Source organism: Piliocolobus tephrosceles, chromosome 3 (assembly GCF_002776525.5).
Source record: "Piliocolobus tephrosceles isolate RC106 chromosome 3, ASM277652v3, whole genome shotgun sequence".
In the NCBI taxonomy this organism is placed as follows: domain Eukaryota; kingdom Metazoa; phylum Chordata; class Mammalia; order Primates; family Cercopithecidae; genus Piliocolobus; species Piliocolobus tephrosceles.
The window spans coordinates 182,675,855-182,688,968 of NC_045436.1; the positions used below are offsets into that span (position 1 = coordinate 182,675,855).

At 49.3% G+C, this 13,114-nt stretch overlaps 1 protein-coding gene across 2 annotated transcripts in view; it reads left to right on the forward strand.

Annotated features, from left to right (window-relative positions):
- The first annotated feature begins 3,004 nt into the window (after window positions 1-3,004).
- The window catches only part of NELFA (negative elongation factor complex member A), a 38,674-nt gene continuing 28,564 nt past the window's right edge, over window positions 3,005-13,114 (forward strand). For both annotated transcript variants that reach the window (XM_023206781.1, XM_023206782.1), the window contains exon 1: window positions 3,005-3,502. In XM_023206781.1, the coding sequence (XP_023062549.1) occupies window positions 3,260-3,502 (243 nt within the window). In that variant the 5' untranslated portion in view covers window positions 3,005-3,259. The remainder of the gene's footprint in view (window positions 3,503-13,114) is intronic.

Below are 13,114 nucleotides of genomic sequence, written 5' to 3' on the forward strand. Positions count from 1 at the left end.
GTCTCCACTGAAAATACAAAAATTAGCTAGGTTTGGTGGTGCATGCCTGTAATCCCAGCTACACGGAAGGCTGAGCCATGAGAATCACTTGAAGGCAGGAGGCAGAGGCTGCAGTGAGCTGAGATTGCGTTACTGCACTCCAGCTTGGGCAACAGAGCGAGACCCTGTCTCAAAAAAAAAAAAAAAAAAAAAAAAAGGAAATACAGAGGACCTAAAATAATCCAAATAACTTTTCAAAAAAACAAAGTCAGAGAATTAACACTACCTGATGTCAAGGCTTATTTTAGAAAGTTATAGTAACCAAGACAGTCTGGTATTGGCATAAAGACAGATGAGTAAGTCAGGATAGAAAATCCAGAAAGGATAGTCATTTCGACAAATAATGTGGGAACAATAGGATACCAAATTTTAAAATGAAAAAACTTTGGCTTTCTAATTTTGCAATCTGATAGGTGTAATGAGGCATCTTGTTATTTTAGTTTGGATTTGTCAGGTTGCTGATGAATTTAAGCATCTCTCCATGTGCTTCTTGGGTATTTTGGTTCCTCCTTCTATGAATTGCCTGTTTTTTTTTTTTTTTTTTTTTTTTTTTTTGAGAGAGGCCCAGGCTATGGCCCAAGCTGGAGTACAGTGGTGTGATTTCTGCTCACTGCAACCTCTGCCTCCCGGGTTCAAGTGATTCTCCTGCCTCAGCCTCCTGAGTAGCTGGGATGACAGGCGTGCACCACCACACCCCCACTATTTTTGTATTATTAGTAGAGAAGGGGTTTCACTATGATGGCCTGTTCTTATCTTCTGTACATTTGTCTGTTGTCCATCTTTTTCTTGTCGATTTACAAGCATTCCTTTTTTTATTCTGAATATTAATCCATTGTTTTCTGATGTTGTAAATAAGTCCTCCTAGTGGTTTGTCTTTTTGGTTAAGCCAGATGTTAACCTGGATTTATCCTGCATAAAACTGAAGACTCAAGACGCATCAAGCACTGTATACAGAAAAGTGCCGTGTATCCTACAGAAAGTTACAAACAGTTTGGGGTCAGAATCATTTGGATTGTTCCAAGTTTTGGGCTATTATAATTAAAGTGGCTATAAACGTGTGCACACAGGTTTCTGTGTGAACAAAATTTTCCATTTCAGCCAACTAATGTTTATGGTTCAATCATGATTTCACAAGTTGAAGTACCTTCCACTCTTCTCATATTAAATTTGATATTTCTCCACTGTTAAACTATTTTTTACCCTCAATTTATAATTATTAAACCTCTTTTTTTTTAGACAGCGTTTTGCTCTTGTGGCCCAGGCTGGAGTGCAATGGCAAAATCTCAGCTCACCACAGACCCCGCCAACCGGATTCAAGCCATTCTCCTGCCTCAGCCTCCCGAGTAGCTGGGATTACAGGCATGACATGTGCCGGCACGCCCGGCTAATTTTGAATTTTTAGTAGAGACGAGGTGTCTCCATGTTGGTCAGGCGGGTCTCGAACCCCCGACCTCAGGTGATCTGCCCACCACGGCCTCCCAAAGTGCTGGGATTACAGACGTGAGCCACTGCGCCCGGCTTAATCATTAAACTTCTTTCAGCACCAGCCCCACTGATGTCACAACTTCACCCATTAGTCGATAACTTGTCTTTGCTGAATTGGATACTAACTTTTAAATCATTTAAAAAATATTCTCTTAAATTTTATGTGCTATTTGCAATGTAATGGTTGTCGACATGACACAGTTTTAAGTTTAGTCTTCATCATCAACGTTTTCTCTATCACTTTCTTCAGTTTAAGCAGTCAACAAAACCACCGCTCCAGCCCTAATCTGTAGCATTTGCGGGTTTCCACCGTGTGACTTCCGCAGGACTGCCAAGTTCAAGCCGCCAAGGCCAGGGCACTGCTAGCAGCTGGGCTGAGCCCTGTCCTCCCTGCGTTCCCACTGCCCAGTGGCAACAGCTGTGAACGGCGGCAAGCGCAGGGAAGTGGAAGAATAAGGACAAGACCTTTTAAAAAAAGATACTACAGCCGGGCGCGGTGGCTCACGCCTGTAATCCCAGCACTTTGGGAGGCAGAGGCGGGCGGATCACGAGGTCGGGAGATCGAGACCACCCTGGCTAACACAGTGAAACCCCGTCTCTACTAAAAATACAAAAAAAATTAGCCGGGCGAGGTGGCGGGCGTCTGTAGTCTCAGCTACTCGGGAGGCTGAGGCAGGAGAATGGCGTGAACCCGGGAGGCGGAGCTTGCAGTGAGCCGAGATCGCGCCACTGCACTCCAGCCTGGGCGACAGAGCGAGACTCCATCTCGGGGCGGGGAGGGGGGCGGGGGGGAAGATACTATAATACAGAAGCCAGGCAAGGCGGCCCCGGCCTGTAACCCCAGCACTCTGGGAGGCAGAGGCGGGCGGGCGGATCGCTTGAGCCCAGGAGTTTGAGACCAGCCTGGCCAACATAGGAAGGCCTCGTCAAAAAGACAAAAGAGTAAAATGAATTTAATAAAATGAAGTTCAACTTTTACTCATGTTTGTACCTAATGACAAGCTCGTAAAACTGAAAAGTTCACTACTGGCTCCTGCCCATAGGCTCCAGGCCGAGTAGGGGCCGAGGCCTCCCTGCACTGCGGGGTCACGGGTGCCCCGGGACCACGCCCCGAGCGCCCTCCGACCCGCATGCTGAGCGCAGCTCCGTTGGCGGCGAGCCACGGGCAGAGCGGGTTCAGCGGGGGACGGAAGCTCAGCGCGGAGACTGGGATCCCGCAGGCTCGCTCCGCAGGGCCGCGGCTCCTCTCTGTGGAGGTGGTGGGCCCGCGGGGACGGGCGACCAGGTCCGCGCCGAGACCCAGGCGGGGAGAAAGCGAAGAGCGGACGGGGGGGGGGGGGGCAGTCGCCACCGGGAACTTCCACACCAACGCGCGAGCCGCGAGTCTGCAGCGCTTGACACCTGCACTGCGAACGCCAGGCCGCATCCGGGGCTCCCAAGCCGCGAATACGCGCGCCCGTTCGTGACGTCATCTTTTGCAGTCTCCCCGAGAGTCGGCAGCGGGCGCCGCCATGATGCGTTACGGAAGCCGATAGTTCTTGCTCGGCGTCACCCCGTCGTTCCGGCTTTCGACGTTGCCACAGAGCTTCCCGGAGACGCGGCCGCCACCCAGAAGCGCTCTTGTTGGAATCCCCGCTCGTGGGGCCCTGCCGCCTACGCAGTCTCTGCAGCCCGCAGCCCGACGGGCGCCGCCATGTTGGGGTCCTAGCCGGGGGCGCGTAGGTATCTTCATAAGATGCCGGGGCTGCGGTGCGCGCTTTCCCCCAAGATGGCGTCCATGCGGGAGAGCGACACGGGCCTGTGGCTGCACAACAAGCTGGGGGCCACGGACGAGCTGTGGGCGCCGCCCAGCATCGCGTCCCTGCTGACGGCCGCGGTCATCGACAACATCCGTCTCTGCTTCCATGGCCTCTCTTCGGCGGTGAAGCTCAAGTTGCTACTCGGGACGCTGCACCTCCCGCGCCGCACGGTGGACGAGGTGAGGCAGGCGGGGCGCTCCGCGGCCTCCAGATTCCCAACCTTCCCACCTCCGACCCTCACACCCTACTCCTGTCCCTGCTCCGGACCCTCCTCGGTCCCTCCCCAACCTTCCCATTCCCCTTCAGACTGTCAGCCTCCCCAGGGTCCTCAGCTCTCACGCCCCCGCCCTCACGCCCCCTCCTCGCTCCTCCCGATCCCTCTCTCCAGTCCTCACCTCTCCCTGGGTCTTCATCCCCCGCCCCCAGCCCGCTCTCCCCCCCTGGGTCCCCACCCCCCCCCTGGGTTCTCAGCCCCCCCCCCCGCCCGCACCTCCTCGCGCCCTGGGAATCCCCCCCCAGGGTCCTCACCTCCCTACCTTTCGTCCTCACCCCTACCTAAGTTTCCACCTCCCCTGGGATCCTCAACCTCCTCCACGCCGGGCCCCGGGTTCTCACTGCGACCCCCAGGTCCTCACTCCCCTCCTTGGGCCCCCAGGTACTCATCCTCCCCCGCCCCCGGTCCTCACCACCCTAATCCCCCACCGTCCCAAAGCGACCGACTCTCGGGGCGGGGGTGCACCGGCCTCAGCGGGGTCTCCCGTCGGGGACGCAGCCCCGGTGACCTGGGCGAGGGCGGGGGTCCCGAGAGAAACCCACGTGAGGAAGGGGCGGCCTGTGCTCGGCAGCTCCAGTGTCCGGTGACTGGATTTTCTTGTTCTCACCTCGCAAAGACCCCGGCCGTCCGGAGCGCTCTGTGTCCATTTTACTCTTTTCTGCACGCCGTTTTGCATCATGCCAATGAGTGGGTGTGTGAGGTTTGTTTTCTTTTTCCTCAGCGTTCTATTGTATCTCTTTCCGTGCGAAATAAAGCAAGTAGTTTTGCAGACTATTGACGCCCCATGGTGGTTTAAACGTTCCCGGCCACTGGTGTGTTGTATTCTAGGTTGTAGTTGTTTTTGATTGAGATATGACGTGTATGGAAAAGTGCATTTTTGTTCACTTTCCCGGATAATAATAGCATCGTGAGCCACTCCTGTGATCCTCACACAGGTGGAGATACAGAACCATGCCTGTTCCTTGGAAGCCTCCCATTGGTAGTCACAGCCTTCTTTCTTTTCCCTCCCTCATTTTGGAAAGTAATCCTTTCTGTGCCATCTCCCCGGTGTTAGCAGTTATTTACGCACCCCTGAATGGCACAGATTGATTGCCTGATTTGGACTTAATGTGATGGTATCATGGTGTATTTTGTGTGTGGCGTGCATGTGTCCTTTTGGTGGACACCTTGACAGTTTCATCCAAGTTGCAGCTGACTTGGTTTAATTTTCACTGCTCTGTGGTATTCCTTTGAGCACGAAACACTGTCTCCATTCTCTCACAGTGACACATTTAGCTTATGGCCAGTTGTGTGCTGTTGTAAATAATTCTGTTACATTATTGTGATGTGTTGCATCAGGTATTTGAAATCTTGGGATTTCTCTAGGGTATAATATCTAGGAGTGGAATTGTGGGGATCATAGGATTATGCCAAATTATTTTTCAGAGTGTTTTGTTTTTGTTTTTTTGTTTTGTTTAAGACCAGGTCTGGCGCTGTCACCCCGGCTGGAGTGCAGCTGCACAATCATGGCTCACTGCAGCCTTGACCTCCTGGGCTCAGGTGATCTTCCCACCTCAGCCTCCTGAGTAGCTGGGAATACAGGGTTTCACCATGCTGCCCAGGCTGGTCTTGAACTCCTGACCTCAAGCAATCTGCTTGCCTCAGCCTCCTAAAGGGCTGGGATTACAGGTGTGAACCATGGCACTCAGCCTGCTTCTTGGTTTTCTGTTTTGAGAATTGTATATTAAAATCTGCTTTTAAATTCTCTTTTTTTCCCATTGTTTTGTAAGAGTGGTCATTTTTATTATTTATTATACATGCTAGATGTCCGTCCTTTTTCTTTTTTTTTTTTTTTTTTTTTTTTTGAGACGGAGTCTCGCTCTGTCGCCCAGGCTGGAGTACAGTGGCCGGATCTCAGCTCACTGCAAGCTCCACCTCCCGGGTTTACGCCATTCTCCGGCCTCAGCCTCCGGAGTAGCTGGGACTACAGGCGCCCGCCACCTCGCCCGGCTCGTTTTTTGTATTTTTTTTAGTAGAGACAGGGTTTCACCGTGTTAGCCAGGATGGTCTCGATCTCCTGACCTCGTGATCCGCCCGTCTCGGCCTCCCAAAGTGCTGGGATTACAGGCTTGAGCCACCGCGCCCGGCCTGTCCGTCCTTTTTCAGTTACAAATGTCTCCCAGTTGTCCTTTGACTTAGCTTCCTGGAATCCTTTTTTTTGTTTTTGTTTTTGTTTTGACCCCAGGCTGGAGTGCAGTGGCCCTGTCTCTGCTCACTGCAAGCTCCGCCTCCCAGGTTCACACCATTCTCCTGCCTCAGCCTCCCAAGTAGTTGGGACTACAGGCGCCTGCCACTACACCCGGCTAATTTTTTGTGTTTTTAGTAGAGACGGGGTTTCACCGTGTTAGCCAGGATGGTCTTGATCTCCTGACCTTGTGATCCACCCACCTCAGCCTCCCAAAGTGCTGGGATTACAGGCGTCAGCCACTGTGACCGGTTTTTGTTTTTTATTTTTTGGTTTTTTTGAGACAGCGTCTCACTCTGTCACCCAGGCTGGAGTCTAGTGGTATAATCATAGCTCAATTTAACCTTGAACTCCTGGGCTTAAACAGTCCTCTCTCCTCAACCTCTGTACTAGCTGGTACAACAGATGCTCTGCCACCACGCCTGGCTAATTTTTGTGCGTGTGTGTGAAGATGGTGGGGGGGTCTTACTATATTGCCCAGGCTGGTCTTGAACTAGCCTCAAGTGATCCTCCTGCCTTGGCCTTCCATAGTGTTGGGATCACAGGTGTGATCCGTGCGCCCAGCCTCTTCCTGGAATCGTGGATGAATAGAAACTCCCAGTTTTGATGTAGATGGTGTAGTCATCTGCCCACTATCATTGGTGCCTATTGTATCCCCAAGGGATATGCCTGGAACACTCCGTGGGTTATCTTGGCGTAGCTGTACGGTTTTGCCTTTTGCACTTGAATCTTCAGTCTGTGTGGAATTGATTGTGTGAAGCAGGGAGTCCAACTTTCCGCAGGGATGTCCAGTCACTCCAGCACCTGACGTTGATTGACATGACTGTCCTTTCCCATTGATCTGCACTGTAACTTCTGCTGCGGATCTGTTTCTGGGCTGTGCTCTGTTCTTTTGGTCATTTACATATTGATGTGCTAATAACCCACTAAGTCGGTTCCTGTCCCTTTATTTCTAAGTCTTGTTAGCTGATGGAGCAAACCCTCCCACTGTATTTTTCTCTGGGATCATCTTTGGCTGTTCTTGTCCCTTCACACTTCTACCTGTATCTTCTGTACTTACTTCTTAAACACATAGAGCCTGCCTGCTGGGACTTTAAGGCTGAGCCGAATTTGCAGTTCATTCTGGGGTGCTGTCCTCTTTATATTGCATCTTATAATTTGTGGGTGTGGGCGTATCTATTTAGCTGTTCTTTATGATCTCTGTAGAGGGCTTCCATCTCATATATTACCACCTAGTTAGTATTTTTCCACGCCGTTGTACATGGGGTCTGTTAGTCTTAGTTTTGACTTGTTGCTGATTTAAGAAACGCAGTTTATTTTTGTGTTTTGTGTTTTGGTTTTTATTTTTGAGACGGAGTCTCACTCTGTCACCCAGGCTGGAGTGCAGTGGCCGGATCTCAGCTCGCTGCAACCTCTGCTTCCCGACCTTGGCTGATCCACCCACCTCGGCCCCGCAAAGTGCTGGAATTACAGGTGTAAGCCACTGTGCCCGGCCTGATTGTTGGATAATGAGTTTGTGACTAGCATCTGTGCTAAAGTTTTGCTAGTTGCAAAAATTTTTTTTCTATAGAATCTTCTTGATTTTTCTGTGCATTTCCTATTTTTTTCTTTCTCCAATTACCTTTTTTTTTTTTTTCGTCTCACTGGACTGGCGAGGACCCTCCAGCTCATTGTCTTCCCTTCGATCACACAGGGAGAACTTGGAACGTTTTGCCAGTAAGCATTATGTTCCCTGTTGTCTTTAATAAATACCCTTTATCTAATTAAGGAAATTCTCTTCTTAGAAGACTTGTAAAACAATCTTTTAATCATGAATTTTTAAAAAATAGCTTTATTAAGATGTAACGTATAGCTGGGTGCAGTGGCTCATGCCTATAATCGCAGCACTTTGGGAGACCAAGATGGGTGGATTGCTTGAGCCCAGGCATTCAAGATCAGCCTGAGCAATATGGTGAAACCCCGTCTCCATAAAAAATATAAAAATTAGCCACAGGTGGTGGCACACGGCTGTGGTCCCAACTACTTGGGAGGCTGTGGCGAGAGGATCGCTTGAGCCTAGGAGGTTGAGGATGCCATGAGCCATGATTGCGTCACTGCACTCTAGCCTGGGCTACAGAACGAGACCCTGTCTCCAAAGAAAAAATATATTATTTATATTATTTATGTAACATATAATTATGCCAGATAGTTCACCATTTAAAATGTACAGTTCAGTGCTTTTTAGTATATTTACAGAGTTGATGATCATTCTAGTCAGTTTTCGAACCTTTTCATCATCCCCCAAATAAATCCTATACTCATTAGCATTTCCCCAGTCCTCTTCCTCCCCACTCCTAGGTGACTAGTAATCTACGTTTTGCTTTTATAGATTTGTCTATTCAGGATATTTTATATGAATAGAATCATACATCTGGTTTTTTGTGCCTGACTTCTTTCACTTAATGTAATGTTTTCTTTTCTTTTTTTTTGAGACAGAGTCTTGCCCTGTCACCAGGCTGGAGTGCAGTGGCGTGATCTCAGCTCACCTGCAACCTCCGCCTCCCAGGTTCAAGGGATTCTCCTGCCTCAGCCTCCCAAGTAGCTGGAACTGCAGGCACGTGCCACCATGCCCAGCTAATTTTTGTATTTTTAGTAGAGATGGGGTTTCACCATGTTGGCCAAGATGATCTCCATCTCTTGACCTCGTGATCTGCCCGCCTTGGCCTCCCAAAGTCCAAAGTGCTGGGATTACAGGCATGAGCCACTGTGCCCTTTATTTCTTCTTAAAAAAAAAAAAGGTTGCATGTGCAGAGCACGCAGGTTTGTTGCATAGGTATACGTGTGCCGTGGTTTGCTGGACCTATTGACCCATCGTTTAAGTTCCTTCCCCTCACTCCCACCCCCAACAGGCCCTGGTGTATGCTGTTCCCCTCTGTGTGTCCATGTGTTCTCAGTGTTCAGCTGACTCCCGCTTATGAGTGAGAACATGCAGTGTTTGGTTTTCTGTTCCTTTGTTAGTTTGCTGAGGATGGTGGCTTCCAGTTTCATCCATGTCCCTACAAAGGACAGGATCTCATTCCTTTTTATGGCTGCATAGTATTCCACGGTGTATATGTATCACATTTTCTTTATCCCGTCCTTCATTGATGGGCATTTGGGTTGGTTCCATGTCCTTGCTATTGTAAGCAGTGCTGCAATAAACATACATGTGCATGTGTCTTTATAGTAGAATGATTTATAATCCTTTGGGTATATACCCATTAGTGGGATTGCTGGGTCAAATGGTATTTCTGGTGTTAGATCCTTGAGGAATCGCCACACCGTCTTCCACAGTGGTTGAACTAATTTACATTCCCACCAACAGTGTAAAAGCCTTCCTATTTCTCCACAGCCTCTCCAGCATCTATTGTTTCCTAACTTTTTAATAATTGCCATTCTGACTGGCATGAGACGGTATCTCGTTGTGGTTTTGATTTGCATTTATCTGAAGTTCAGCGATGTTGAGCTTTTTTTCATGTTTATTGGCCTCGTAAATGTCTTCTTTTGGGAAGTATCTGTTCACTTCCTTTGCCCACTTTTTGAAGGGATTGTTTGTTTTTCTCTTATAAATATAAGTTCCTCATAAATTCTGGATATCGGCCCTTTGTCAGATGGGTAGATTGCAAAAATGTTCTCCCATTCTGTAGGTTGCCTGTTCACTCTGATGATAGTTTCTTTTGCTGTGCAGAAGCTCTTTAGTTTAATTAGATCCAATTTGTCAATTTTGGCTTTTTTTGCTGTTGCTTTTGACGTTTTTGTCATGAAGTGGTTGCCCGTGACTGTGTCCTGAATGGTATTGCCCAGGTTTTCTTCTAGGATTTTTATGGTTTTGGGTTTTACATTTAAGTTTTTAATCCATCTTGAGTTAATTTTTGTATGAGCTGTAAGGAAGAGGTCCAGTTTCAATTTTCTGCATATGACTAGCCAGTTTTCCCAGCACCATTTACTGACTAGAAGATCCTTTCCCATCCCTTGTTTTTGTCAGGTTTGTCAAAGATCAGATGGTTGTAGATGTGTGGTGTTATTTCTGAGGTCCCTGTTCTGCTCCGTTGGTCTATAGGTCTGTTTTGGTACCAGTACCATGCTGTTTTGGTTACTGTAGCCTTGTGAGTATAGTTTGAAGTCAGGTAGCGTGATGCCTTCAGCTTTGTTCTTTTTGCTTAGGATTGTCTTGGCTACACGTGATGTTCTTTGATTCCATATGAAATTTAAAATAGTTTTTTCTAATTCTGTGAATAACGTCATGGTAGTTTGTTGGGAATAGCATTGAATCTGTAAGTTACTTTGGGCAGTATGGCCATTTTCATGATATTGATTCTTCCTATCCATGAGGATGGAATGTTTTCCCATTTGTTTGTGTACTCTCTTATTTTCTTTTTTTTTTTTCTTCTGAGATGGAGTCTTGCTCTGTCGCCCAGGCTGGAGTGCAGTGGCGCGATCTCGGCTCATTGCAAGCTCCGCCTCCCGGGTTCACGCCGTTCTCCTGCCTCAGCCTACCCAGTAGCTGGGACTACAGGCACCCACAACCACGCCAGGCGAAATTTTTGGATTTTTAGTAGAGACAGGGTTTCACCGTGTTAGCCAGGATGGTCTCGATCTCCTGACCTCCTGATTCACCTGCCTCGGCCTCTCAAAATGCTGGGATTACAGGCGTGAGCCACTGCGCCCGGCCTTCCCCCCTCCCGCCGCCCACCAAGACAGAGCGAGACTCTGTCAGCCGGGCTGGAATGCAGTGGCACGAGCCGAGGCTCACTGCAACAACCTCTGCCTCCTGGGCTCAAGCAATTCTCCTGCCTCAGCCTCCCGAGTAGCTAGGATTACAGGCTTGTGCCACCACGCCTAGCTAATTTGTGTATTTTTAATAGAGACGGGGTTTCACCATGTTGGCCAGGCTGGTCTCGAACTCCTGACGTCAGGTAATCCACCTGCCTCGTCCTTCCAAAGTGCTGGGATTACAGGCGTGAGCCACTGTGCCTGGCCCCTCTCTTATTTTCTTTTTTTTCTTTTTCTTTTTTTTTTTTTAGGAGCAAAACTGCAAGTTTATTTTTGGTAACCTAAGGTGTGGGGGAGAGGTCTATCGGCCTCCAGCAAAGGAGGCTGACAGAGTCCCCCCTCCCCCCGGTGGGGCTCTCGGACAGAGTTCCTGCAGTCCCAACATCCCGACAGGAGTGGGGCTGGGAAGTCTGCGTGGGACCCTGGCCAAGAGCGGCTTTTCTAGGAGTGGGAGGGCAATAGGCGGGTCACGGGCGTGTGGGGGGGGGGGGCGTTTGGCAGGTGCGACCAGGTAAATCTTGGTCTTTTCGGATTGACGTCACCTGGCGCATGCCCAGTTGGTCTGCAGCCTCCCTGGGCGCCGGCTGCATTTTCGCGCGCACGGGAAAAGCTGGTGGGGGGGGATGAAGAACCCAGAAGTTCACCATCTTGCCTCTGTTTGTCCAAACAGTCCAACCTTTTATTGATAATAGTGATAAAGGGGTGCCGTGGTCTGTCTGGCTACTTCCTGCTGTTAAGGGGCGTTGTTAAGGTCGGGGCCTATGGTTGGTATTTGGACGCACGGATGAAAAATAACATAAGGCACAGTATTAGTATAGGAATGAGGAATGGAAGCATTTGTTGGAATATGGGCAAAACCCAGAAGGATGGTCCTGGCAAGGTTGGGGAGTATGAGATAGTTAAGAAAATTTAGTAAGTTTGAGGCGAGTGAGGGAAAGCCAAACTGATTTCCACTGATTGCTTTCAGTAGGGGCCCTTTTTAGCTGGGAATGAGGAACGAGTGCGCAAAGTAGCTGTTGGCCAGGCAGCAATTAAGGAGTGGAGTTTTTGTGGAGTGGATGGCTTTCCGCTTACTCCTACTACAGAGATATTGGATGGAAGGCTAGGTCCAGAGAAGGACGGCAAAACAGAATAGGTAGGATTGCTGTCGATTAAAAAATTAATTGTCTTACCCGCTACCAGGAGAGTTACCCACGGCTCGGCGAGGGTGATGGGGGGTCCCTGAGTTTCGGCACCTTCAGTTGTCGTCGTCCAGATGTAGGAGCTGGAAGGAGCTCCCAGGATCCTGGGAAAGGGGGTCACGTGGAGACGCAGCACCTGTTCTCAGAGTGGGGCAATCAGGCTTCCAGTGTCCTCCCTGCTGGCAAGCAGGGCAGGGGGTTGCTGGTGGACGAGGGTTAGGACATTCACTGGCCCAATGTGCTGATGCCTTGCACTTATAGCAAGGCTGCGTTGGGGCTCGGGGACCTTGCGGACACCTGTTGGCATAGTGTCCTGCCTTGTTGCACTTATAGCAGGCTCCTTTTGTAGCTTTGGAGTCTGTGGGGTGTGTCCTCTCTGGCCTGGGGTTACGACTGGGCTGTAAAGCAGCTGCTAAGAGCTGTAACTTCTGTTCAAGGCGAGCCTACCGTCTCCTCTCTGGAGTTACAGACCTTAAAGACTAATTTAACTAGGTCTTGTATTGGTGTCTGAGGACCATCCTCTATCTTTCGAAGTTTTTTTTACGAATGTCAGGAGCTGATTGAGAAATGAAATAAGACGCCAAAATGGTGGCCCCTGTGGGAGGGGGGGCCGGATCTAACCAGGTATACTGGGTTAGAACCTCAGTCAGTTTAGGGTAGAGGTTAGGATAACCTGGAGGTCATGCCAAGTTAAGTCATAGGCCTGACAAAGGTGTCTAAATTCCTTTATGTATATGGTAGGATTAGTTGAGAAATCACCTAAACACTTCTCAATTTTGGAAAGATCGGCCAATGAAAAAGGGACATGTACTCTGACTACCCCCTCCACCCCAGCCACCTCTCGCAAAGGTGCTAACACTGTAGGAGGGTGTGGGCAGAGATAGGGGACTCAAGACAGCCATTTGGGGGCCCCAAAGGAGGCATGGGACCGAATGGATTACTAGTAGATAAAGGAGGAGGAAGAAGGAGTCTGGATGGGGGGAGGAGGAGGAGTCTGGGCAGGAAGGGAGGGGGTGGAGAGAAGGAGGAGTATAGGGATGAGAGCTTAAGGCCCAAAAGCCTTTTACGTAATTAATTTCGGACCACTTGCCTAGCTGCTGGCAGAAATTGCTGAGGTCGATCACGCCACAGTGGAAAGGAAAATTAACTGCTTCCTCCTAAGGTCTTGTTCAAGCTGTAAGGTTTTTAAATTGGCTAGGAGGCACCCTAAGGGGGTGCTCTTTGGAAAATTTGAACTGGGGGTTTCCCATTTGTTTCCTCTTTACTTACACAATGGACACAATGGAAATGGAAGTGGATCTCTGCCTGGCTTCAAAGCGTC